Source organism: Siniperca chuatsi, linkage group LG20 (assembly GCF_020085105.1).
Source record: "Siniperca chuatsi isolate FFG_IHB_CAS linkage group LG20, ASM2008510v1, whole genome shotgun sequence".
Taxonomy (NCBI): domain Eukaryota; kingdom Metazoa; phylum Chordata; class Actinopteri; order Centrarchiformes; family Sinipercidae; genus Siniperca; species Siniperca chuatsi.
In genome coordinates, this window is record NC_058061.1 from 7547007 (window position 1) to 7574993 (window position 27987).

At 42.8% G+C, this 27987-nt stretch overlaps 1 protein-coding gene across 3 annotated transcripts; it reads left to right on the forward strand.

Annotated features, from left to right (window-relative positions):
• Positions 1–130: 130 nt before the first annotated feature.
• LOC122867266 (alpha-N-acetylgalactosaminide alpha-2,6-sialyltransferase 1-like) lies at positions 131–27972 on the forward strand. Of its 3 annotated transcripts, XM_044177823.1 has the most exons (13): positions 131–164; positions 287–389; positions 1220–1277; positions 3006–3846; positions 4068–4380; positions 4815–4977; positions 7072–7107; positions 7842–8004; positions 23948–24086; positions 24177–24280; positions 25242–25325; positions 25741–25840; positions 26576–27972. In XM_044177823.1, the coding sequence occupies exons 4-13, from the start codon at positions 3746–3748 to the stop codon at positions 26783–26785; spliced, it is 1413 nt and encodes a 470-aa protein (XP_044033758.1). In that variant the 5' UTR covers positions 131–164; positions 287–389; positions 1220–1277; positions 3006–3745; the 3' UTR covers positions 26786–27972. The 3 variants fall into 3 exon arrangements, with proteins under 3 accessions (XP_044033758.1, XP_044033759.1, XP_044033760.1); XM_044177824.1 differs by lacking the exon at positions 7072–7107; XM_044177825.1 differs by lacking the exon at positions 4068–4380.
• The last annotated feature ends 15 nt before the right edge of the window (positions 27973–27987 follow it).

Below are 27987 nucleotides of genomic sequence, written 5' to 3' on the forward strand. Positions count from 1 at the left end.
GCATTCCTCCTCCACATCTATGAGCTTAGAGGTAGACTGGTCATCCAAGGCCTCATCAGGGAGGGGCCGCAGGTCATTCATTGGGCTCTCTGATAAGGAGCTCCTAAAGTGTGCTTTCTCTCACCCCCAGACTGAAGGAGCCACAGAGAGCCCGGGGATCAACGGTGAGCACTTTCACCCACTTTGAAGAAGAAGAGTTAAATATAAATAAATATATATGGGTTTTTTTGTTCAAAATAAAAGTTTAGTGTAGATTTCTAATATAACGTTTGTTCTGTTTCATCAGATGAATCAAATGAAAACAATTCCTTGAAGTACATCCCTGGAAAGGCACGATCCCACCACTTGCAAATGATGATGTCCACAGAGGAACTGGAGGAGGAGCAGAGGTCAGTGAAAAGTACAAATATGGGTGCCAACTTCCTTTTATATAAAGTTTATAAGCCATTAATAAAAACTATTCATTGGGGAGACCCCTCTAATGGTTGAACAGTCCATTTGAGGGGCCTTCCTGCTGAATTAAAGCGCTTGCTAAAAAGACGAGCCAAGTGTCATGCTGGAGGAGGATTTCCCACAACCTGGCAAGCCAAAAGGTGTTTTTCTTAATGGCTTATAACTAATCTAAAACACATTAATAAATAAATGATGTATTGACAATTAATAAAGCCATTAATTAAGGCTTTATGAAGGGTGCCTTATCAACAAGTGGCACCCAAATATGTCACAATTTAGTAAATTGTAGTTGGACAAATGTACTCATGGTTACTGGGTTCCCCAATCTGCTCGATATCCCCCTCTGTTCTCCCAAAATACTCTAAAACAGAACAAAAATGCTTTGGCACCAGATTCTTTAATGATTCTCACGACATTTACATAAAGTTCCCTTGTTTCCACGAAGCTGCCCTGCCCTCTGTCCTCTTCTTCCTCGCTCTAATCTCAACCCTACGCTGTCTTCACGTGTGTTTGTGTGTTGTTGGCATTGCACTCAGAGGCTTTCACGTTTAGCTGCTGTATCACCCGTCCTTTTGAGGCTAGACTTAGTAAGGCGACATTGAGTCTCTGCCAGGCATTAGCTGAAGGATGAACGACACAAGACTTAGAAGAAACCGCTCAAAGCGTTCAGTGACTGCTGGGGAAAAAATAGGAAACAGAGGAGAGACAAGATTATTGTTTTTTTTTTACTGTAATGCATCTGTATACCCTGCTTTTATCATTGCAGGATACACTCCAACACAGACTTTAACTGTCTGTAAGCCTGAAAAAGGAGCAAATATGTGGTAAAGTATGAGTTATTCTCACCTGTTTATCTCAGGGGAGTCACTTTCTGGCCATTGTGTGAAAACTATTCCAGTGCCGTTTTTTAGTTCAAACCTCAGCAGTGGTTTTGGTCTCATCAGCTCTTTATCCTCAAGTGGCCATGAAGCGACTGATTAACTGTGCTGTGTTGCTTACCTGATCCCACATGCCCATGTCTCGCTGTCCCTATTATTCCACATTAGATGTGTGACTCCTAGGAGGTGTCACAGCAGGTGTTGATTGCGTCAACTCTGACAGATGAGTGTTAGTTAATCCTCTGAGGACTCTCCTCTGTTCTGCCACAAGGAGGAGTCTGTGCAACGCGTAACGGTGGGAAGATTGGAGGTTCATGCTTTGTAATATGTGATGTCAGGAGGATAGACAGCTGGGATGATATTTATATCAGAGCACTGATAGAGGACCTGTTTTCCTTGTATTTAATGATAAATACTGGACAGGATCTTTCACTTACATGAGATTAATGCTGGTCATGTAGGACATCTTTATCAGCATTTATTACTGAATGTGGTTTAGTGTCTTTGCGTTTCTGCACAGGTGTGATTGTTTAACTGTTGTCAAGTCTCTGAATTTATCAAAGCTCACCCTTTTGTCTGTCCCTCTTGTGTTTCCCTTGTCATTTAGTAGTAGTGTGACAGTGATGCTAAAGATGGTGGTTTGTGCAAAAAATTATGTATTTCTAAGCTTCTCTTGCATCTCTAAACAACTACAAAGTTCTTGCACACCAGAAAGTCTTGTTGACTGGTCCATTAGATCAAGAACTCTGAAAGAAAACAATCCTGCAGACTCTCGATCCCTTGCACTCACTTTATTGATAACTTTTTGGTCCTAAGACCTTCATCAGGTGAACACTATACTGAGCTCTTCCATCCACATTTAAAGGAATAGTTTTAAGAAATACGCTTAATTGCTTTCTGGTGGAGAGTTAGATGAGATACTACTCTCAAATCTGCAAACTAAATATGAAGCTACAGCCAGCAGCCGTTTAGCTTAGCTTAGCACAAAGATTGGAAACAGGGAAACAGCTAGCCTGGCACTGTCTGAAGGTCGCAAAATATATATATTACATAACATAATTTGTTTGTTTAATCTCTGCGAGTCTCTGATGGTTGCCTGGCAACTGCTCAGAGGCAAGAAATAGTGATCATCATGTTTTACTTACAGATTAAATGAACAAGATATAACGTGTTAATCAGTGAGTTTTAGAGGTGCTGAAAGAATTTTGTAACTGTTGGACAGGCTTGCTGTTTCCCCCCATTTCCAGTCTTTATGCTCAGCTAAGATAAATGTCTGCAGGTTTATACCATACAGTCGAGAGTGGTATCAATCTTCTCATCAAACTCTCCGCCAGAAAGCAAATATGCGTATTTCCCAAAATGTCGAACTATTCCTTTTAAATTCTCTATTGTATTATATATGTACTTATTTGGTTAAGCCTTGTATATTGATTAGGATGATATGTACCTATTTACTTTTCTTGTTTACAATTGGAAAATCTCAGTAGGGGGTTTATTTATAACCTCTGATTTATGGTTTTTCCTGGGATTTCTTTACAATTATTTACAGTACAGCTGTTTGTCAGTATGAATTTTACCTGATGAACGCAATAAAGTTTGCATAAGTGATCGACTGTGTGCAGAATTTTTTGGTACTTTCACCTCTTAATATTTCTTTGATATTTGTCTTCCCAGGGTGCAACGTGAGCAGCTGGCCGCCATTTTCCAGCTGCTGAAAGACAACAGGGAGACGTTCGGGGAGGTGTCTGAGGGAGACATGGAGGAGCAGCTCAGACTCTACTCCATCTGAGACTCCTCTCTGACTCTTCGTGTTGCGATCCAGCCTCTTATTGCACTCTTTAATCTGTGAGCGCTACTGAAGGACTACTCCAGTACACCAAATACTTCAATAATCTTGTTCACAGTATTCAACACAGCTGTACAGTCCACTCAACATCCACTCTCATTCGTGTTTTAATATGACATACTTGTTTTATTGTGTTGTTTTGTTGCTGTCATATCCACCTTTCATCCACATGAAGACTTAACCAAAGCAGCAGGATCTATTCAAGTCCAGAACAGGCTTTTCTAGCTACCAATACGCAAATAAGGACTGACGGGACTATTGTTCCTAACAGTTTTAATTTATTACATTTATTTTTTTTATTTACATGTACAAATCCTGTAAAGTTACTTCTTCATATCTTCCCATTGTTGTGTAATAAACCACATAATGTACCATTGTGAAGGTGTGTGTGTGTGCGTGTGGGTGGGTGGGTGGTTCCTGTCTATGCAGCAGCCCTGCCCATTACTTTTGGTGACACGGTGTTAAGTGCCTCAGGTGGCTTTCCACCTGATCACAAAATCCAAGAGGGAAAGCAAACAGCAAACACACTCTGTAATTAACTGAACAGCAAAGCCTACAGTTCTCAGGGATGGCGCTCCAAACCTCCAGGATTTTTTCTTTGCTGTTTGTGATCGCAGTTGCCATTGTACTTTTAATTTTATCATGGGGATATTTATCAACAAGCATCAGGTAAGTTGTCCTTCTATTTAGTCTAGAGAAACATTAAGGATAAAGAAGGAAACTTAACACTAAGATTTTTTAATCTGTAATATTTTCTGGTACATTAGTTCTTTTCTTTAAAGAAATCTGTATCAGCACATTTCCAGTTACATTATTTTTATTAAAGTCACTTGCTAATTCTCATATGTTGCGTCTATTGCTCTTTTGTTTTTTTTCAATTTCCAACTCAGCTGGACTGCTTTCTCAGAAAATAACAGACACCAAGATGAAGACAGTTTGCTTAAGAGTTACATTGAACTCTGGGTTAAAAAAGGAAACTCAACCCATCCGCCTGCTGTGTTCACCACAACACATAAAGCAAAAATTGCTGATTCCACAAAAACAAACCAGGTGACAAAGCTAAAAACTGATCAAATGAGAGCCTCTACACATGGCGCTGTGGCTGAGACTCCCATACCCGTCCTTTTAAAAAAATCCTTCAAGAAGCTTCCTCAGTGGGATTTTGAGGATGTTTATAACCAGGATGCCCCACCCAGACAGACAGTAAGCAAGTTATGACAAGATAGTACATTACTTATAATAATGTAAATGTAATATAAATGTATTAACTTTGTGGGTGTGGGAAAACCTGTCTGATGGCGGCACAGCTGTGTGTTCACTTGTGTGTCTTTGGTGTGACCTGCATGGATTAGATGTTTGCTTTTCCCGTGAACGATTTCACACAGTATCATTACCTCTAACTACAACCTATTATATTTCATTTGGGTTCTGACTGACATTCCTCTACCTGTTTGACTTCTCTGTCACCAGATTTTTATTTTTATTATTTTAATTTTTACAGCTGTTTCTTCAGCTGTATCTATTAAATCATTGATTTCAGCCAGATGAACAAAGTGGAAATCTAATTTTATATATTTAGTTGTTTGTTTTCCTGTTAGAATTATTTCATAATTTAATATTTAATCCTTTATTCACAGACATGTGCCCAGTCTCTGCGAAACTCTGAGGATGAGAGCTTCAAGAAGGCTTTCCTTCCCAACATACGTTTGTTTTTGCACAAAAACAATTTCAACATGAGCGAGTGGAACCGACTTTCACATTTTAACAACCCTTTTGGTTTTATGGAATACCAGTATAACGGTAGGTGTTTGTATGTGTCTGTGTGAGACAAGTGTGCTGACACTGTATTTCATAAATACTGTGTGGTTGCTGGGTAATGGACATATTTATCATGTACACTTTCATTCTTCTGGATATTGCCAAAGTACTCCTCACATTGTTTTGGCACCATAACCAAAAATGTGACAAATCGAGGCATGTTGTTCCATTTGACATGTGTTGGGATTCAGGTAGGGTGGATTTGGTTATTAGCAAAATATCAAAGATATTTCTGAATATTAATACAATTATTAAAATGGAATAATGATTACAGGGCACCACCTTGGGATTAGGGACCAATAACCAAATGTGAACAACAGTCTCAAAGGTGGATGTCCACCTAAAAATGCTGATATTTAAAGTACTATCTTACATTAATAATAGTGGACAGTGGAGGGTGAATCCGAGCACTGACCGTCACAAACAGCTATTATTACAACAAATACAAAATATAACCACAGGGAACTGCTCTTTAAAGGTACAATAGAGTTTATTTAACCATAGCACTGATTAATAATCATAACTTCAGCCAACAACCACTATCATCTATTCTAAACACAATAAGCATTGGACAATCAGCAAGCATGTAAGGTGTGTGTTTGTGTGTCTGGAACAATAGAGAGGAGGGGTGCAAGGAAGATAGCAGACGTGACCACGTGGGTGCTCGTCATGCACAGATCCAAAATGGCAGGCAGGCCTGCGAAACTCAAACAAAGGGGAGAGCCAAAATGGCGGACAGGCTCTATTTGTCCTCAAGATGGCGTGAAGCGTAGCTAGTTATGCTACCACGCTATTTGGGTCATTTGAGATTTGTGAAAAGGTGTGTGGGTTAGGGAGGAGGAAAGAGAAAGAAAAGCACGCAGAGTAAGGCACAAGAGATTTCAAATGCCGTGGTAAAGTACAAAAGCTGTCCCTTTATCACACAGGAACCCGGCAGCCAACTTTCTTTCAACAGCTGAGTCACTAACTTGGTCTGATAAAGCACAGCTGTTAGCTTCCACAGTGGCTACAAAACTAACACAATTAAACGGTCCAGCTGCGTGGTCCCAATACGTAATGGAACACACTAAGCACAAAAACACACAGCAGAAACAGGACATGGATTATTATATGGAAGGTCACAATCAGGATCCAAAAGGTTGTTCAGCAAACAGTCTGTTGCTTGTCCAGCGAGTTAAGACTTTACCTAGGGAGTTAAAGTTCACGTGATGTGTCCCCTGAAGCAACCGAAGTTACAATGGAAAGACAGCGAGTGGTCTGTGTGCTCTGCTTTTATAGAGGTGATGACGCCATGGCCAGAGCACCAGGATTTCCTGCGCCCCTTTGGCTTCTTGTCCAGTAGGAATCTAGGCTTTGGACCTAAATGAAATCTCACGTCAGGGTGTGAATTAACAGCTGGTGGAGATTTGGCACCATTTCTATGAGTTCAGGCTTTTTGGTTTCACTACAGCCTCTGTTCTTTGTTCTCCACACATGGTGAGGCCCAACACATGCCTGTTGGGGAAAAGGGAAAAGAATGATGGGGAAAGGTTGCTAATAATTTTCTAGGTCTGTCAACTTCATCATAATTAGAAAGTTTATTTAAAGCTGCTCTAAGAAATATTTGTAGCCTATATTAACAATGGATAAAATGACTGTAATGTGAAAGAGGTCGCTCATAGTGATGAAATTACAGACAATTATCACCTGAATCTGCAGTTCCCTATAGTTTTACAGACGGTTTTAGCATCTTTCAACTCATTGTTTTGGTTTTATGGCCCTTTACTTTAAAATTTAACTGTTTTCACTCTCACCGCTCTCATGAGCAGCTTTTTCAGTGAAAAAGCTCTAAAAAAAAAAAAAAAAAAAACCTGTACTCAGCACCAAACCATAGAGAGACAAAGTTAGCAACTAGCAGATATTTTTCCTCAGGAGTTGGTGGAGACCAAAACAGAGCTAAAAGGAGAGTGAATATTTGACTAACAGGTGGGCATAAACACAACTTCAAATGAATGCTAATTAAAGTGCTTGCTATAACAACTTTATGAGGTGATTATATGTTAATGTCGTGCTTACATCTTGTTCTGCTGCCCCCAGATGGCCAAAAATTTAATTGCAGGCTTAAAGTGAAACGTAAGTAAATTTACTTAAGTACTGTACTTACAATTTTGAGGTACTTGTACTTTACTTGAGTATTACCATTGTATGCTATTTAATACTTCTACATTTTGAAGGAAATATTGTACATAATGCACCCAAATATTGGGTATGTAAAGTCTCTGCACACACCCCCCCCCCACAGGTGTTTTCAATAACTCTGATTAGGCCTGTAGTCAGGTAGTCTAGTTAAGTACAGCTTTGTTGGGAATTACGTGATTTCACCAAACTCCATGTACTAATAAATGTATGTTAATTTGCATTTTATTTAGCAATTTAAGATTTGAGCTAAATTTGTATGGAAACTTGTCTACTGACAGTGTTCATTCTGCACAACGAGTACTTTTACTTTAAATATTTTAAGTAAACGTTTCTCTTTTTCTTTTACTTCAGTAATATTTTGAATGCAGGACTTTTAAAATACGTGTTGAGAAATATCTGTAAAGCCAAGGGGAGCTGCAGATTTGGGTGATTATTCACTGTAGGTTCATCACTACGAGCAACCATAGTCACATTGTTTTCACATTGTTACTATAGAAATATAATTTGTAGCCACTTTAAGCATAACACATTTGCCAACACTTGTAAGCAACCACCTAGCAAGCCATTAGCAATATGCCAGTGACTTACTTGCAGAAAACCTTCTTGTTGTAAACTGTTTTGCAGCTTGTGTGCGCATTTTTTCATGTTTTCTTATTTTTGGTTTGCAGATATGATGTCTTCATTGAAGATGATCCCAAAGCCAAAAGAGCCACTACTCCTTCCAAAGCCAGGCAACGGCGGGTGTGTGCGCTGTGCTGTGGTGGGCACTGGGGGGATCCTCAATGGCTCTAAAATGGGGAAAGAGATCGATGCTCACGATTACGTCTTCCGGTAAGAAAGACGGAGAAAACAAACCTGTCAATTTTGTTTGTTAGTCATCTCCTGGCAGGCTATGAGGTTTCAAAACTATTTGACAAATAATTCGTGGAAGGGATTTTGAAGATCATATATGTGTCATTTATAATTTCTTTGCTTCACATCTATCTGAGGTGATGGCTATCAGGAGCTATGTTAGCTATTGTGTGTGATCAGTACTCAGGTGAGTGAGATCTGTTGATTGCAGTGGGTGGAGCTGGTGGTGTCTGTGTTGGCTCTCTGACAGTACCCCCTCCTCCACGGGCGGCTCCTGACGCCCGCTGACGGCAACGGGGTCGGCCTCGGCCTCTGGGTGCAGGACGATCTGGATGAGCACTGTGAAAGTCCGTCAGTAGCGCCGGGTCGAGGATGTCGTCTCGCAGAACTCAAGATCTTTCTTCGGGCCCGTATCCTTCCCAGACTACCAGGCACTCAAGTCGGCCGCCCCGTCGCCTAGAATCCATAATGGCCTCCACCCGGTAGATTAGGGGTTCCTCAATCACATCTGGAGGAGGAGTTAGGGGTTGCTCCTCGGGTTCTGTGGAAGATGGAGACACAGGTTTTAGGAGTGAGACATAAAATGAAGGGTGAATGCTGTACCTCGGGGGAAGCTAAAGCCGGTAGGTGACGTCATTAATCAGCCTCTCCATGGGGAAGGGACCTATGTAGCGGGGACTCAGCTTACGTCAAGGCTGCCGGCCGGAGACGCAGATCCCGAGTGGAAAGCCAGACGCAATCCCCTGGATGATAGACCGGGGTAGGGGATCATCGGGCATCTGCAAATTGCTTGTGTCTCCGTACAGCATGCTGCAGGTGGATATGGGCTGAGTCCCACACTCTCTCGCTCGAAACCAGTGGTCAATGGCTGGGACTTCAGATGGTTCCTCAGTCCAAGGGAACAACGGGAGTTGGTAGCCGAGTACGCACTGGAACGGGGTGAGACCCGTGGTGTTCTGTTTTAGAGAGTTCTGTGCGTACTTGGCCCACGGAAGGAAGCGGTTCTAGCTGGTTTGGTTGTTGTGACAGTAGGTCCGAAGATATCTCCCTATCTCCTGTATCTTCCGCTCAGTCTGGCCGTTGGTCTGAGGGTGATAACCGGAGGAGAGCTTGACTGCTACTTGGAGGAGTTTGAAGAAGGCGCAGACTGAGCATCCTTCCACGAATTGGGAGACATCCCGGACCATACTGGGCCACCAGTAACGAGCCTGGAGGAGCGAGAGAGTACGCTGGCTGCCTGGGTGTCCAGAGCCCGGGGGAGCATGCGCTGAGCCCAGAAGGTCCTTACGCAGGTTGGTAGGAACGTAGACCTTACCCTCTGGGCCTCCTGGCGGAGCGGGTTCCGAAACTGTAGCGGCCTGTATTTGGTCATTCAGGTCCCACTGGATAGGGCTGACAAGTATGGTTGGAGGGAGGATGGGTTCTGGTGTGAGGGATTCCTCGGCAGCATGGATTCTGGAGAGGGAATCCGCTTTTACGTTCTTGTCTCCGGGTCTATAGGTGATGGTGAAGTGGAAACGGGTGAAGAAGAGACCAGCGGGTTCAATCTTTTGGTGGTACGGAGGTATTCCAGGTTCTTATGGTCGGTGATGATAGTGAACGGGTGATTAGCTCCCTCCCGCCAATGCCTCCACTCTTCCAGTGCCAACTTTATCGCCAGCAGCTCCCGGTTGCCGATGTCATAATTCTGCTCCGCCGGGGACAGCTTCTTTGAGAAGAAGGCACAAGGATGGAGTTGAGGAGGCTCTCCGTGGTGTTGGGATAGCACCGCTCCCGCGCCGGTAGTGGAGGCGTCCACTTCCACCACGAAGGGGAGATCTGGGTTTGGATGTGTGAGCACGGGAGCAGTGCAGAAGGCTCTTTAACTCTTCGAACGCAGCTCGAGCTTCGGGGTTCCAGGACAGTGACTTGGGTTTACGACGGAGCAGGGAGGTGAGAGGAGAGGACATGAAACTGAAGCTCTTAATGAATCTGCGATAGACGTTTGCAAACCCTGGGAAACATTGGAGTTCCTTTACTGATTGAAGAAGTGTCCAGTTCTGGATGGCTTGGATCTTCCCCTGGTCCATATGAATGCTCTCTGCGCTGACGATGTACCCGAGGAACTGGACCATGGGGCGATGGAACTCGCACTTGTCACGTTTCAGGTAGAGTTGATGTTTCCGGAGCTGTTGGAGAACCTGCGTGACGTGGTGGTCCCGGGAGTAAATGAGGATATCATCAATGTAGACGATCGCGAAACGATGGAGATACTCTCGGAACACCTCGTTCATGAAGCCCTGGAAGACGGCTGGAGCATTGGACAGTCCGTACGGCATCACCAGGTATTCATAGTGGCCTGAAGGGGTGATGAACGCCGTCTTCCATTCGTCCCCCTCCCGGATTCAAACGAGGTTGTAGGCACTCCGCAAATCCAGCTTGGTGAAGATGCGAGCCCCACGGAGTTCCTCGAGGGTGGCAGGGACCAGAGGAAGAGGATAGGGGAGCTTGACAGTTTGGCTGTTGAGGGTCCGGTAGTCGATGCAGGGCCGCAAGCCACCGTCCTTCTTACCCACGAAGAAGAAGCTCGAGGCCGCGGGTGAGGTAGAAGGTCGAATGAAGTTCTGGCGGAGAGCCTCCTCGATGTAATCCTCCATTGCCTTGCGCTCCGGGATGGACAAAGGATACACACGTCCTTTAGGCGGTGTAGCCCCAGGCAGCAGGTCAATAGCACAGTCCCATGGCTGATGTGGTGGTAAGAGGGTGGCCGCCTGTTTGCTGAAGACATCCTGGAACGCCACATAGTCAGATGGGACGTCGAGATCTGGCGGTGGATCAGGACTCTCCACTCGAGTGGCATGTACCTGGACGGGGGAGTGACTGACCGGAGGTTTGGGAACCGAGGAGATACACTGTCGAAGGCAGGCTGGACTCCCATCTGACTTCTGGAGAGTGTTGTGCTGTGCAAGCAACCGACACGTAGGATGATGGGTGGTGTTTGATATTTCACTCTACCACGTCCTAGCGGTTTTCCCTGGATGGTTTCTACCTTAAGTTCAGCATGAGGCAGAAACGGTAACTCTAGTTGTTTTAATAACAACGAGGAGATGAAGTTGCGAGAGGAGCCCGAGTCGAGGAGGGCTCGTACTGCAACGACAGAATGAGGGGTGAGTAATTGAATTTCTAGAAGGGTTAATTTAGAAATTGCAGGAGAACTGGGAATGGTACTCACCGCAGGACGTGGAGGACGGGTTGGGCATGCCCTGATCTGATGCCCAGAGGCCCCGCAATACAGACACCGGCCCTGGTTCAGACGGAGTGCACGTTCCTGGGGAGAGAGCCGGTGAGAGTCAACCTGCATGGGCTCTGGTACTGGAGGACAGTCTTCGGGTGAAAGCGGTGAATGAGCGGTTTCTTCCGGCTGGCATGCGGTAAGTAACTGAGTGATTTTCAGTTTTCTGCATGAAGTTCTCAAGTCCAACACTGTTATTGTAGATAACCAATTTTTTACGGAGTTGGGAATTCAAACCCTGGCGATAGGCTGTCATCAGTGCAGCCTCATTCTATCCACTAGCAGCCGCTAGCGTACGGAACTGTAGGGTGTAATCACTCGCCGAAGAGTTTCCCTGACGTAGGTGGAAGAGCTGGTCGGAGACCGCCAGGTCCCCGGTGGCGAGACCGAACACTTCCGCACGAAGGGCGTTGACCAACCCTTCGTATGGATTATCCGTCTGGGGAGCGGAGTGCTCCATCTCCAGATGGGTTTAAAGGTCTGGTCTTCTGTCAGCAGGTGGACACGGAGGTTAGTACAATGATGAGGGAGTTTATTGAACAGCAAGACAGAGTAAAGTAATGACGGTGGATACGAGGGGCTGAAGCTAGGAAAGTCTATGAGTCTTATCTGATGTAGAGTAGGTAGTTCAATCCACTGGAGGAGACGGGAAACAGGAGAGCCAGGAGTAGACGACACACACACAACGGAGGAGTTCAAAGTCCTTAGGGAGTTGTCAGGAGATACTGCGGTCAGGTAGAATCTCGTAAGAGGTTTGAGACCAGACAGTGAGTGAACCGGGGGAGTGTGACTTTATAGTGTGGGGTTGGTGATTAATGGCAGGTGTGTGATCAGTACTCAGGTGAGTGAGATCTGTTGATTGCAGTAGGTGGAGCTGGTGGTGTCTGTGTTGGCTCTCTGACAGGTTAATCCATCTATCCATTTTCTGCCCCTTGTCCAGTCCAGGTCACATTCATTTAATTTATTATATTGTTAGGAATTGTTGTTATTTACTGTTGGTAAGTACTTAGAAAATGTGATTTAATAATAAATAATTCATACTTTGGTCAGTTTGACCATTAAACAAGCATTAAATTGCATTGTATGTGGCATTGAAAAGTTGTAAATTTAACTTGGTCAACCCTGCAGAAACCCTGAAACATTTCACATGCAAGTGCCATGACCCCAGTTTAGTCTACATTTGAGTTAGTTTCCACTTGTGTAGCACCCATACAACCACTCTGTATGTTACATACGTGAGAATGAGGGTGCTTGGGTTCGTTGTAGTTCAGGTGGATACCACAAAGGTGCACCTAATGAGTTTCTACTCAATTGTAAAACCTTTTGACAGGAATATTTAACAATAATGAGACCCAGAGATGGTTTTTAGTTTAGAAAATAAATGGGTAAAACCCTTGTTTAATGAATCAAAAGGATTTGGCAAATGAAATATACAACTTCCCTAAAACACAATATAAAAGTCCCTAATTATGACAAAATGTACAAAATAAATAACCAAAAGATATCCCAAACAATTAAATAATAATCTTAATCCCTTTAAATCACACGTTTTATACCAAAATAAGGTGTAAAAATCTTCCTCCCTTATATCTTTCCTAAATATTGAGAATGCACAGAGAACTTTACAAAAACGTGTCAAGTGTCCTGTAACAAGTGTTAGCTAATGCAGCGTTGGGCCCAGTCACACATACATGCTCACATGTTCCAGTTGACTCACCACGGTACCGATTGAACGAAGAAAAAAAGAAAAACAACGTTGCAGGCCTGTTTTGGTCTCGCAAAACATTGAGTGCGCTGAACTGACACTTACAAAACATTGAGAGCGTCGAAAAGACTGGTCCGGATACGGGTGCGGTGCGATGAACCAACAGCTCTGCCTCGTGTGCGCCCGCCGTGGCTAGCTAGCTCGGCTACCTCCGATCGCGGCGTCCGCTCCGTCAGACGGGTCGCGGCCTCGTTTCTCAGTCACAAACGGTCCCCTTCTCTGAACCTCCCTCTCAGTTTCGTCGACTTTAGTGGCTCTTTTTAGCGTCTTTTTCCTTCTCTCTAAACGTGCGGCGTCCCGTGCTCCCCACGGGTCCAGCAAGAGAGAGCGAGCCAAAAAAAAGCGAGCGAGGAAAAACTGCTTCCAGCACTTTTCATCCGTGTCCCTCTCTCCCGTCACGTGTACCCCGTTTTTACGTGCATGCAGCCAAACACTACTCACAATACAGCGTGAATACTCAAATGACCAATAAAAAGCGGTCACATAAACACAGGAAGGATAAAGTAATAAAAGGATAGCTGCATAAAACCTCTGATAATATTATTTAACAAAATAATATAAACTTTAACCTTTAGTTTTAATCACTGTCATGAAATAAAATAAATTATTGATCTCCCTTTAATCATGTAAAATAAATTAGTATTTACTTATTTGAAAATCAGTTGTCACTTATTTATTTAAAGTAAATAAACGTTTACATTTTAATAGTCATGTCACTGGGTTTTGAGAATAAGAGGGATCAATCATAACCCACCCAGTTTCCCTTACACTATAATACCCGAATTTACCACTGGGCTACACCCTCCCCCTTCTAGACAATTTTGATGCCCTCATCAAATTAAACCTTAGAGGACTCTAATAGTCTTAAAGTCAAGGGTAGAGGCCAGATTTGAACAAGTGAAACACAACGCCATGGGGTGGCACCAGAGAGTTTGACATTGACTGCTTCTGGAGTCTCCGTATAATCCACTTCCCACCAACACTCCATGGCTTAAGACTGTCACAGGGTAGTCACAGGGCTTGCCAAGTTCATCGTAGCTCAGCTTGACCACTGGACGGATGATTCTTTTTGAACGCTCAACTTGTTCAATCTCAGCTTGAGTGTCTGGATAGGAGTTGATGTCTGCTCCCCCTTCTAGAACGTTGACTTCAGGATCAGCATTGGAAGGCAGGTTTGGAAGATCATTGACCACTGTCTCTATCTCAACCGGGTCTTGAGCTTGTCTTTCAGGTTCGGGGACGATTGGCTGGGATTGTTTCGTGGACAGTTCTGGATGTGTCAGTAACTTTTCCCAGTCAAACTCAACGGGTCTTGGCAGGTATACTTCGTCATATTCTGATTCTGAAGACAAATCTTCATCGTGGTTGTTTGTCTGTACTGGTTCTTTTGTCTTCTGCTGGAATGCTCTGGTCACAGGTCTTTGTTGTGGCTCCACTTCACTTTCGTCGACAGGGAGTCTCACAAGGTATCCAATGGGTAACAGGTGGTTACGATGAATAGTCTTTTCTGTTCCCATGCCTCTCTCTGGCTTGATCTTGTAGACCGGTAAGTTGGGTAGCTTCTCCACAACAATATATGGTGAGGGTCGCCACTTGCATTTCAATTTGTGCTTGCCTGTGACTCCAAAGTTTCTCAGCAGCACCCTGTCGCCTTTGTCAAGGACTTGCTCTTTGACGTGCTTGTCGTGTGCTTTTTTATTTCTTTGATGGTTCTTGTCTGACGATTCTGTGGCAAGACTGTAAGCTCTTTGGAGATCTTTCTTGAGCTTAGCAACATACTGATGGTAAGACTTTGTCTTTTGGTTGTCCTCGGTCACACCAAAACAGATGTCTACCGGCAAGCGAGCTTCTCTGCCGAACATTAGCAGGTAAGGCGAATAACCAGTTGCGTCATTTTGAGAACAGTTGTAGGCATGGACCAACTGACTGATCTTCTGACTCCATTTTTGTTTTTGCTTTGGGTCGAGTGTGCCCAGCATTGACAAGAGTGTACGATTGAATCTTTCTGGTTGCGGATCTCCTGTGGGTGGTAAGGCGATGTTCTTGACTTGCGAATGCCCAACATCATCAGAAGGTCTTGGATCAGTTTGCTTTCAAAATCACGGCCTTGATCTGAGTGTATGCGGGCAGGAGTCCATAGTGTACAAAGTAGCGCTCACATAGTATCTTGGCCACGGTGGTCGCTTTCTGATCTTTGGCGGGAAAAGCTTGGGCGTGTCGAGTAAAGTGGTCTGTCACTACAAGGATGTTGGCGAAACCTTGGGAGTCTGGCTCAAGTGACAGAAAATCGATACAGACGAGATCTAGAGGGCCTTGACTAGTGATCTGCTTTAAGGAGCAGCTTTCTGGGGAAAGGCTTTGCGAGTAATACATCTGCCGCAATTTTTGATGTACTGCTCAACCTCAGCTCCCATCTTCGGCCAATAGAACCGGCTTCTGATAAGTTCGATGGTCTTGTCCATGCCCAGGTGACCAGATTCATCATGCAGAGATCTCAAAACCATCGGAACATACTCTCTGGGCAGTACCAGCTGCTTTACTTCAGTTCCATTTTTCTCAACCTTTCTGTAGAGCAGATTGTTTTGAATGAACAGTTTGCTTGCTTCTTTGTTCAACAGGACTGACGTTGGATTGTCGGGGCTGGTGAATGATGGACCACCACGAAGTGACTGTTTGACTGGAGCGATAGTAGAGTCAACATCTTGAGCGGTGACAAGATCTTTGTGACTGAGCTGACTCAAAGAACCAAGATCCAGCCGGACTGGGTAGGCGAAACACTCTGGTATACCATCAGGTGACAATCCGAGTGACTCAGCTATAGTTGTGGGCTCTGTTGGAGTTTCACAGCACTTGATCTGCTTACACAGAGCTTGAACACTTTCATTCGTTACGGTTTGCCAGCCTTCTTCTGTGGTTGGAAGGGGGTTGCGTGACAGGGCATCGGCATCGATGTTGCTACTGCCAGGCCTGTACTGCAATGTGAAATGGTAAGTGGCAAGTGCTGAGAGCCAGCGGTGACCTGTCGCGTTGAGTTTGGCAGTCGTGAGGATATAAGTGAGGGGGTTGTTATCAGTTCTCACGGTAAACTGTGCTCCATACAGGTAATCGTGGAACTTGTCGACCACTGCCCATTTAAGTGCCAAAAACTCAAGCTGGTGTACTGGATAGTTCTTTTCAGAGGCACTTAGCTTGCGGCTTGCGAAAGCAACAGGTCTCAAACCCTCGGGGTACTCTTGGTTGAGGACAGCGCAGAGCCCATGACAACTGGCGTCAATGTGAAGTATGTAAGGCTTGGTGGGGTCGCCGAATGCCAGCACCGGTGCGTTTGTGAGGCAATGGATGATCTTTTGGAATGCCTCTGAACAAGACTGGTCCCACCGGTCACCAAACGGCTCATTGACTTTGTAGTAGGTCTTGTCTGCTGCAGAGGTAGACTTTCGCTTCTTTTGGGTGGGAGGATAACCTTTGCACAGCTCTGTAAGTGGTCGAACGATGATGGAATAGTTTTTTATAAACCTGCGGTAGTAGCCGCAGAACCCCAGAAACGACTGCAGAGAAGAAAGGTCGGTTGGCTGCTTCCACCGCTTCACTGCTTCAACTTTGTCCGGGTCTGTGGCGATACCATGCTCGGAGACAATGTGCCCGACGTAGGTGACTTGTGAGCGACAGAACTGGCACTTGTCGAGGGACAACTTGAGTCCAGCTTCTTCAAGACGAGTGATGACTTTGAGTAGTCTTTGCTCATGCTCCTCCAAAGTCTTGCCGAAAACAATGAGATCATCAAGATAGACAATGACTTCAAGCATGTGCATGTCGCCGACTGCCTTTTCCATTAGTCTTTGAAATGTCGCAGGGGCCCTGTGATCCCCTGCGGCATCCGCTCAAACTGGAAAAATCCCAGAGGACAAATGAAGGCGGTTTTCTCTTTGTCCTCCTCAGCCATCGGGATTTGATAGTAGCCGCTGCGCAGATCCAACACTGAAAACCACTTACTGCCAGACAAGCAATCGAGAGCGTCGTCGATACGTGGTACAGTGTACTGATCTGGGATAGTTCTGCGGTTCAGGGTGCGGTAGTCGACACACATACGAAGTTGACCATTCTTTTTACGTGCAAGGACGATGGGTGACGCATATGGACTTCTTGATTCTTTTATGATCCCAGCCGCCAACAAACCTTGCAGGTGACGCCGAAGATCATCCAAATCCGCAGGGGCAATACGTCGAGATCGCTCTCTGAAAGGAGTGTTATCGTTCAGGCTGATGTGATGCTCTACCCCTCTAGCCAAACCGACATCCCACTCTTCAACAGAGAACACGTTGGAGTGTTTGGCAAGCTTTTGGCTCAGCCTCTCTTTCCACTCCTTGCTGATGGGGGACTCACTGAAGTCAAACAGAGAGGGATCCATAGCTGAAACAGATTCAACTTTAGGGTTTGGTGCATCTGTCACAATGTCAGCGACGTGAAGGTAAGCGATAACGGTGCCCACTGGAATGGCAGTTTGTTTTAGAGACTCATTACGCAGAAGCACCAGGAAGTTGTTTGGATCTAGCATCTTGGAGAACAGCACAGCGGGCTGGACCAGTACACTTGGTGGAAGAGCAAGTGAGTGGGCTCGTTCAAGGATGAGTATGCTGTCTCCGATGTCTTGTTTTTCTTTGACTTTGCAGATAGCAACGTATTCAGAGCCAGGAGGGATGCTGAGAGGACCAGGGCCAGACCACTTAACTTCAGCCACAGGTAAGTCTTTGTTGTCTTTTGTAGACGTCACTGCAGGAACAGGTAAGTGGTTTTTCTCTTGAACTTGGATGTTGACTGAGTTGATGTTCTCTGTGTCTTCTGTCTTTGTTCTGGACTTAAAAGGCTGAACCCCCCTGACGTTTGTGCCGATCAGGACAGGTATAGACTCTGAGCAACGTGGATCAGGGCACACCAGGGCCAGGATAGGAACAGACTTGACTTTGTAACACTTGGACATTTGTGGCAGCTCCAGCTCAACTTGGATGTAACCTTTGTATGGGTAACTGCGCTCTGACTCACTTAGGCCCCATATGGCTAGACCGGTCACAGAGTTTAACTGAATGTGTGAAAGGTGTTCGGCATACCAGCTGTCGAAGATGATGGTAACTTGAGAGCCACTGTCCATCAGCGCAGTGCAGGGGTTACCATTGATCTTGACTTGAGCAGTGGAGGGTGGTCCCACGAGTCCCTTGGGCAAACTGTTGGTCTGTACATTTACAGAGCTTCTCTTGACACTCGTGATTTGTGTTCTTTGTTCTTGTTTCGTTATCAGATTTGTAGTTCTGCTTGTACTTTCTTTGAGCTTGCAGCAGTTTCTGTATTACTTTGGGATAGTTCTCAGGAGATACACACTTATTTGCAAAATGCCCATCTTCGCCGCACCGATAGCAGAAAAAATCACTTGGGTCTCTGGCGGTAGAGGGTCTTTGCTGCCAGGGTCTGGACTGAGTCTCTTGTGGGCAGGTCTCAGTAGCCGGACTGTACTTAGGCTTGACTGACATGACAGAGACTTGCTTTCGAGCTTGACTACTTCTTTCTTTAACGCTTGAACATTCTTGTCTTCTGAGTTCTCTGCCGCCGGAGTGACTGAAGCCGGGCGCTCGTCGAACGGTGACTTGACATGGTGGCGGAGACAGAGAGTTCACTTACTTGTGCTCTGAGTTGGTGTATTTCGGCTTTCAACTCTTTTAACTCTGTGTCAGGGTCACAGCAGCACTTTTTGGCGTGACGGCTTTGGGTGGATGGAGTCTGCGGCGTGAAGCTTCCTGCTCCTCCTCCAGGCGTATCTCGCTCAGCAGCTCAAGAAAAGTGGGAGGACTGTCTCTGCGGTCTCTCAATCCAAGATTTAATATCATAAGATCAGATCTGATGGCCCCTTTAATGAGTTGATCAAGACGTGCTTTGTCTGCTGCCGATGACTGGAGTCCACCCTTTTGAACAACTTTATTCAGGACTCTCTCAAGTCGTCTCAGGAACTCAGAGAGTTTCTCGTTGGGGTGTTGACACATCATTCTGAAAGCAAAGTAAAGTTCTTCACCACTCTCAGGGTTGCCAAAGGTGGTCTCAAGAATGTCAATGTAGTCCCTAGAGGTTGCAGATGGGTTGTTGAAACGGACAGCTTGGAGGATCTCAAGTGCAGGACCCTTTACACTTTCCATTATTCTCATTTTCTTTTCTCTTTCAGGACGATCACATTCTTCAATCATAAGTCTGGCTTGTTCAACCCAGTTTTCCAACTGTTCTTCTCCCAGGGTATGGGCATGACCCTGAGAATGTGCGCAGTCTTCTGTAAAGGCTGTTGTCACCATGTGTGGGCTTACTGGTCATTTGCAGGATATCACCAACCGCTCGAATGATAGCTTCAGGAGTGGAGGCTTGCAGTGGGGAAAAAGACTGGAATCTTGTTGCGGCACATCTTGACTATCACCCGCTGCCTGAGCTTGGGGTTCTTCCTCCTGCTCAGAAGGTCCAAAGATTCTCCAGGTCATAGCAGACCCCTCAGGAACAACATCAAGAGGAATGGCGGCCGTATTCACCTTCTCCCTGCACTCACATAGCACAGTTAAACTTTGAGACTGTGGATCATACATTCTTCCTCTCACTTTGACTCTCCAGAGTACTTTGATTGTCTGCATCGTTTCTTCAATGAAACCAACTTCAGTTTCTGGAGGTACATCTTTAACCAGCAAGGCTTTCACCGGGTCTATGCCTTCTCCAACACACCAGTTCTTCAACTGAGCCATCCCCACGGGTTGTGCGCTTACATTAATCACTTGTCAGAACTAAATTTGGTAAGTTTTAGTTGTATTTTTACTCAGATAAAGCTTAATTTGCGTTTTTGTGGCTTAAAATGCTTAGTAGAACTCTTTTGCTGTTTCAAAGTTTTCTCAATAGCTACTCTTTAATATGGTTTTTTACATATGTGTTAACAGCTAGCCAGCTTTTGCTTCTAAACTACTTTTTAAACAAAATATTTAAAATCTCTGGGTCAAACTAAAGTTAGAGCTGATTTAAAACTACTTTTGAACTAAATTTATCCCAGCGGTGCCTCCATTTTATTTATGTAGCACCCATACAACCACTCTGTATGTTACATACGTGAGAATGAGGGTGCTTGGGTTCGTTGTAGTTCAGGTGGATACCACAAAGGTGCACCTAATGAGTTTCTACTCAATTGTAAAACCTTTTGACAGGAATATTTAACAATAATGAGACCCAGAGATGGTTTTTAGTTTAGAAAATAAATGGGTAAAACCCTTGTTTAATGAATCAAAAGGATTTGGCAAATGAAATATACAACTTCCCTAAAACACAATATAAAAGTCCCTAATTATGACAAAATGTACAAAAATAAATAACCAAAAGATATCCCAAACAATTAAATAATAATCTTAATCCCTTTAAATCACACGTTTTATACCAAAATAAGGGGTGTAAAAATCTTCCTCCCTTATATCTTTCCTAAATATTGAGAATGCACAGAGAACTTTACAAAAACGTGTCAAGTGTCCTGTAACAAGTGTTAGCTAATGCAGCGTTGGGCCCAGTCACACATACATGCTCACATGTTCCAGTTGACTCACCACGGTACCGATTGAACGAAGAAAAAAAAAGAAAAAACAACGTTGCAGGCCTGTTTTGGTCTCGCAAAACATTGAGTGCGCTGAACTGACACTTACAAAACATTGAGAGCGTCGAAAAGACTGGTCCGGATACGCAGGTGCGGTGCGATGAACCAACAGCTCTGCCTCGTGTGCGCCCGCCGTGGCTAGCTAGCTCGGCTACCTCCGATCGCGGCGTCCGCTCCGTCAGACGGGTCGCCGGCCTCGTTTCTCAGTCACAAACGGTCCCCTTCTCTGAACCTCCCTCTCAGTTTCGTCGACTTTAGTGGCTCTTTTTAGCGTCTTTTTCCTTCTCTCTAAACGTGCGAGCGTCCCGTGCTCCCCACGGGTCCAGCAAGAGAGAGCGAGCCAAAAAAACGAGCGAGGGAAAAACTGCTTCCAGCACTTTTCATCCGTGTCCCTCTCTCCTGTCACGTGTACCCCGTTTTTACGTGCATGCAGCCAAACACTACTCACAATACAGCGTGAATACTCAAATGACCAATAAAAAGCGGTCACATAAACACAGGAAGGATAAAGTAATAAAAGGATAGCTGCATAAAACCTCTGATAATATTATTTAACAAAATAATATAAACTTTAACCTTTAGTTTTAATCACTGTCATGAAATAAAATAAATTATTGATCTCCCTTTAATCATGTAAAATAAATTAGTATTTACTTATTTGAAAATCAGTTGTCACTTATTTATTTAAAGTAAATAAACGTTTACATTTTAATAGTCATGTCACTGGGTTTTGAGAATAAGAGGGATCAATCATAACCCACCCAGTTTCCCTTACACTATAATACCCGAATTTACCACTGGGCTACACTTGTATAGTCAGATAACCTGTCAATTTGTAGAGATGTTTCTGGTTCAGAAACTTTGTTTAGCATATCAGTGTTCAGCACTAAGCAAAGTCAGATTCCCAGTCATAGTCATCAAGAAATTCCAGTAACAATTTCGTCATTTTAAGTGACTCTCCTGTGTGCCTTGATGAGGAAGTATGCCAGTGAGTAAGCTGGCCCAAAACTGTTGCACTTAAATGGATTATTTATAGCCATTGTTAATGTTATTACGTAATCCTGTGCTTTTCCTACTATGACATGTCAAAATGTCTGCCGTGAGAAAGACCTATTGTTGAAATCTCACTGGTACTACTTGTCTGTTCTTAATATTAGGGACAAACAACAAACTCTGTGAGAGAGGTTTATGGTAAGAGTGAGATATTACTTTTGAGAAACACCTCTACTTAATCTGTCTTGAACTATCTGTCACTGCATACTATCATAAAATGAAGATGAAGTTTACAGTAAACAAAGACACTGATGTTACCAAGATGATGTGTGTGTGGTTTATGCTTGGCACTGGGCGTTGCAGAGGACGTTCAGCTGGATCTGTTCCAGTTCCATATAGCAATTGTTCTTTTCTCCACTCATGGCCTCAGATAGACCAGACTCTAAACTGACAATCAGCAATCAGCAGTGCCGCCCTTCCTACCATGCAGGGCTATCACATCTTTCTTACGAATCAATCAGAGGCCGGTAGCAGGCAGTACAGATGACCGTGAGCCAAAACAAGTAACCACAAGAAGAGATTCTTGAGAAGAGAGCCTTCACACTCACAAACCTGTACCTCAACCTAGATGTCACTTGTTTGTGTTTAACAACTCAAGTTCAAATTCTTTATTGTCATTTGCACAACAACTACAGTGAAGCAGTCATTCTTAGTTCTCAGGCTCCCTCCAACAATGCTCAAACAATATGTATAAAAAGAAAATCATGAAAACAAAAAGACAGAATCTAAAAATGTATGTGCAGTTCATTCAACCTTCTTTTAAATCTCGAGGAATCATTGAGGGCATGCCCTCATTTTCAATGATGTCGAGATTACAAAAAAGAATAAATACACACAAAAAATAGGTAACGAGAAAACAAACAGCAACAGAACACAGTTAAAAACAATTACATTCAAATGTGGAGTATTTTGTAATCATGGTGTCAAATTGACCTAGAGGTACAAATGTGTTGAATTGTAGTGTGTGTTGTAAAATGTTCCAAGTGTGTGCAGCACAAAAACCAAATGCAGTTTCCCCAAATGTGGTGGTTGCATGCGGGGCATCAACCAATCACCTGATCGAGTCAAATCATGACTGTGGGACCAGTTTAATAAGGAAGTGATATATTGTGGCAAGTTGCCATTAAAAGTTTTATAAATAAATAGAAACCAATGCCTGTCCTGTCTTACTGTTAGAGATGACTTCCCAGCGTTTTCATACAAGATGCAATGATGGCAACATCACCATAGTCCAAGACAGACAAGAGAACGGCCTCAATTATCTTCTTCCTGCTGAGCATAGGAAAATTAGCTCAGTTTCTGTACAAATATCCAATTTCTTTGTCGTAGCTTGCTGTGTCAACATGAAATTTAAACGTAACTTTTTGATCCAGCCAGATACCAAGATATTTGTACTCCAAAACCCTCTCAATACTCCATGTCCATTCAGAGTGGTAATATCCAAACTATTGTCCACAATATCTGTGGCTCTAGAAAATAGCATGTATTTAGTCTTATTTGCATTCAGGACTAATTTCAAATTGAAAAGTGCATCTTGCGATTTGTCAAAGGCTTGTTGTAGGATTTCAGTGGCTGAGTGTGCAGTATTTGCAAAACAATACAGAACTATTGTCCGCATAAAGATGGGCATTACAATTGTTAATATAAATTGTGAACCAGACAGGACCCAATATTGAACCTTGTGGTAGCCCTAAACATATAGACAAAAAGGAAAACAATTAAAGCATTAAGAAAATGTAAAGTACACATAATGTATACATGCATAATATGTGTTAAGCATTGCATTTCATATATTCCTATTTCACCTGTCCATGAAATATAAATATATACATATGTGCTCTGATAAAGCTACGTATATATGCTCAGTCAGTCCTTGTATATATAGTTAACAATACGTAATCTCAGTCAGAGGTTACGTATTGTAGACCTGTATGTGTGTTTCTTGTTCAGCTGTTTCTTTTTTTTTTACCCATTTGCCTTTTGATTAATAGCTGTGTTTAACAATGATAATCTGTTTTGCATGTAAGGAAACTGACAGCTGCTAACAACCTCCTTGTGTGTTTTACAATAAACTTGATTCAGATTCTTTGTGGGTATCATATAAACTCTTTTTTTAAACTAATAAAAATTCAACCACATGTTGATTTATGAAGGCCACTCTTACATTTCGTTTGTGTGGCAGGATGAACGGTGCAGCCATCAAAGGTTACGAGGAAGACGTAGGAAACAGAACATCGGTGTACGTTCACACGGCCCACTCCATCACTATGTCGCTGTATTTGTTCAAGAAGTACGGATACACATCTGCCCCGCATGATGAGGTACTCAAACTCGAATGACAAGCGTTTAATATTGTAATGGTTTGTACCACACACATAGACACTCATCTGTCATCCTCTTCCTTTTGGCAGGGTATAAAATACGTGATGATTCCTGAGGGGGTGGGGGATTTCAACTGGCTTGAGGGTCTTCTCAAAGGAGAAAGGGTCTCTGCTGGCCCATATCACAACAAACGGTGAATAACAACTCTCTCTCTCTATATATATATATATATATATATATATATATATATTATTTAGTGGAGGATAACATGCCCACACAAACACACATACAGTAGATCGAGTGCTGGAACATATTGGATTGGGCCTGGAAACGGGGTAATATCTGATGCAAGTGAACATTTATTTTTAAAGTCATTTTAGTTATGAGTTACTAAACTAATGGACGAAAGCCAAGCAGGTCTCAGTTAGAACATTTTATGGAGATTAAAAGTCGTGTTAAACTTTCACAAGATACACTGTACGCTCCTTTGTGGCTCGGCCAGAAAACTCCCTTCAAACATCAGGCGATTTAATTAGGTCATTCCAGAGGCGAAACTCATACAGTGTACTTTGTGAAACGCTACAACCCACAGTGTCAGCAGTAAAAGTTAATTGTCAAGTGTTTATGATTTCAAGAACAGCTTTGTAACATCTTCCGTGCCCATTCTTTACCTTCTTAAGAGTAGCATCACTCTGTTATGTTCCTTAGCGTCCTTCGTCAGTTTCTCACAATATGTTACCACTTGTGTTGTATGGAGTCTGGAATGTGCCCCTGCAATAATTATAGACTTTTTTGGTGTTAAATAAAAATACATACAGAAATTGATACATTTTTTAAAAGCTATAATACAATGATTATTTAAGTTTGCATTTTAATGTTGAAATTTAAAATTCTGGGGTGGGGGAGCAGGAAGCACAATGCAAACAATAACAAATAACATTTTGCTCTCCACTCCACAATTGACTCATTAGAGTGGATCATTCACTGACATTTTCAGGTAAACCAGTATTTAAGTGCACTGGCAAGTCCAACATCCCCCCCGCAGCAGATTAAGCCCAGAGTCTTGTATTGTACAAACATGAACTGACAAAGCACATGTTTCAGCATGTCATAGTTTCGTTATCTCTATTGACTTTTGTTTTTTAACCCTCCAGGCCGTGGACGTACTATGGTGGGCAGTACAATGAGAGCCGCTTCTATGTTCTGCACCAGGATTTCCTCAGATACGTGCGGAACAGGTCAGCCCTCTTTCCTTTGTATGCTTTATAATAATAATGATAACTTATTTGTATAGTACTTCATGCAGAGATGCAGCCCAAAGTGCTTCACAAAATAGGATTAAAAGCTGAAAACAAAAATGAAAATAAACAATAACATTAAATACAAATGTTTGATAACATTACAAACAATAACAATAAAACCAACAGATAAAAATGATACAAACAGCAAAAGTAAAGACTTGACTAGGTATCCCATATAAAAATTAAAATTCTCAGGTCAAAATAAAGCTTCTTTAACTTTATGGTTACTTTGGACTCTGTAGTTTGACTTGTCTTATAGATAATATGGTTATAGCCATATACCTGTATACCATATAGGTATATATGGTTTTTAATGTACATATCTTCATTTGACATTGTTCTTTGCCTACAGGTTCTTAAAGTCTGCTCATCTGAATAATTCATACTGGGCGATAGTCCGACCAACCAATGGGGCATTCGCTCTCTTCCTGGCTCTGCACACCTGTGACACTGTAAGTTAATATTACTTAAACTTGTCCAAATGCCATCTTTAGGTATCCACGCCTGTATAAATATGAAGTATACAGTATACAGACAGTTCAGACAGTACAGACAGTTCATCAATTCTTAAAAGAATAGTTCGACATGCAGGGAAATATGTTTATTTGCTTTCTTGCTGGGAGTTAGATGAAAAAAACGATACAATTCTCATGGCTGTTCATTAACTATATAGCTAGACCCAGCAGGCGGTTAGCTCAGCTTAGCAAAATATCTGAAAACACTGGCAAACAGCTGCCTACCAGCATCTCTAAAGCTCACTAATTAACATCTTGTTTGTTTAATCCGAATGTTAACCAAAGTGTAAAAATGACTATTTGTGGTTTTACTGGGGGTTATGTGCGGGACTATTTCTTGGCCGGGTGTATTGATTTCTTAAAACCACAAATTGTTGTTTTTACTCTTCACGTTTTCAGAACTACAGACAACATGTTACCTTGTGAGCTTTAGAGGTGCTGGTTGGCGGATCTTGTTACCTTTAGACAGAGCCAGGCTATGTGTTTACCTATGTTTCCAGTCTTTAAGCTAAGCTAAACTAACCATCTGCTGGCTGTAGCTTCCAATTTTTCAGACAGACATGATTTTGGTATCGATCTTCTCATCTAACTCTTAGCAAGAAATTTTAACAAATCTTTTCTTGGTGTGAGTTATTCTCAATCGTCCCTGTTCTCTGTTTTTGTCATTCTCAGGTGAGCGCATATGGATTCATGACTGAGGACTACAAGAAATACTCTAACTACTATGTTGAGAAGAATATTAAAACCCATGTCGTTTTCTACGCAAACCACGACTATATCCTGGAGATGAATTTGTGGAAAAAATTACACAACAGCAAAATAATGAGGCTATATCAAAGAACAGACTCAGAAACAGGGACAGAAAAACCGAAGCAACTCTGATACACTGAGAATGGCAGTAATGGCATCAAGAACTTCATTTTCATTTAAAAAAATTCTTATTCTTATTGTTTACCCTCCTTGGAAAAGATAAGGAAACTCAAACCCTGCGAGACAATGTGTCACTGTCCAAATTAGGTGTGTGATAAATAGGGGGCTTGATCTGGTTTATACCAGAGGGGTTTTCAGTCCAGGTCTGACAGGGAGTGGAAAACAATACACCCGTGGTTAACTAATTAAATGAAAATCTGGCATAAAGTTGTCTTAGTAAGGTGTTTTTCCACCTGGACAAAATACAACTAACACCCCTCTCACTGTGCAGTTTAACAGCACAACAAACTACAGCCTTCAAAGTCAACACCTCTGGTAAAACAGTTTCAGCAAAAAGTGGACATTATAACCTTAATGAAAGTAGGATTTATAAAAGGCTTTTGTATTACTTCTTTGCATTACTGCATTATTTTTAGCTAATCTTAGCAATTAGCTAGTTTGCAGGTGCCGAGTCATTCATAGATATCAAAATAGCAATATAAAAGTACCAAATATACAGTATCAAATAACAAGAAATAAAGCCATTGAATAAGAGGAAGGACATACCTTTAGCGTATAAATACTGACATATCAAAATGCTGTAACGTTAGTAGCTAATAGACGGGTTTCCTGTTTACAAACACTCAAGGATGTGTGCTCAGCAGCAGGGTAGAAAACGTACTGCCATAATGTCATGATAACTTATGGACCTTTGCAGTATTTAAAAAAAACTTGCACACACACCATATATTAATAGACATCCGTTGTTTCTAGCTAGCTAACGTGAATTCCGGGAAGAAACAGCAACTAGCAACAATAATAATGCTGACTACACAAAGTGTAGGGATTTAATAATTATCAGCTGCAGAGGATCATGAAAAAAATCCAGGGATCTGACTAGATAACTAGTCACAATTAGCAGCAATTCTGAATTGAAAGGGAGATTTTTCATGCATTGTTTTTGTGATTGTCATTCTTAATTAATTTATTTATTTATTGAATTGTAAAGTAAGAATATGGCAATAGAAATGTACTATGTGGAGGTTAGAGATAATTTATAGCACTTGGTATGTATATTAGCTTCTATGTACATTGTTGTATTGCACATACATTCTGGGAATGATGCAAACATTCATATAAATGTACTGTATAATACAGTATGTGTGTGTGTGTGT

Coding starts and splice junctions, on each gene's coding strand:
- LOC122867266 (XM_044177823.1), top strand. CDS start 3,746: ATGGCGCTCCAAACCTCCAGGATTTTTTCTTTGCTGTTTGTGATCGCA. Junction 4,381..4,814: donor ATGCCCCACCCAGACAGACA/GTAAGCAAGTTA, acceptor CTTTATTCACAG/ACATGTGCCCAGTCTCTGCG. Junction 24,281..25,241: donor GGCCCATATCACAACAAACG/GTGAATAACAAC, acceptor TTAACCCTCCAG/GCCGTGGACGTACTATGGTG.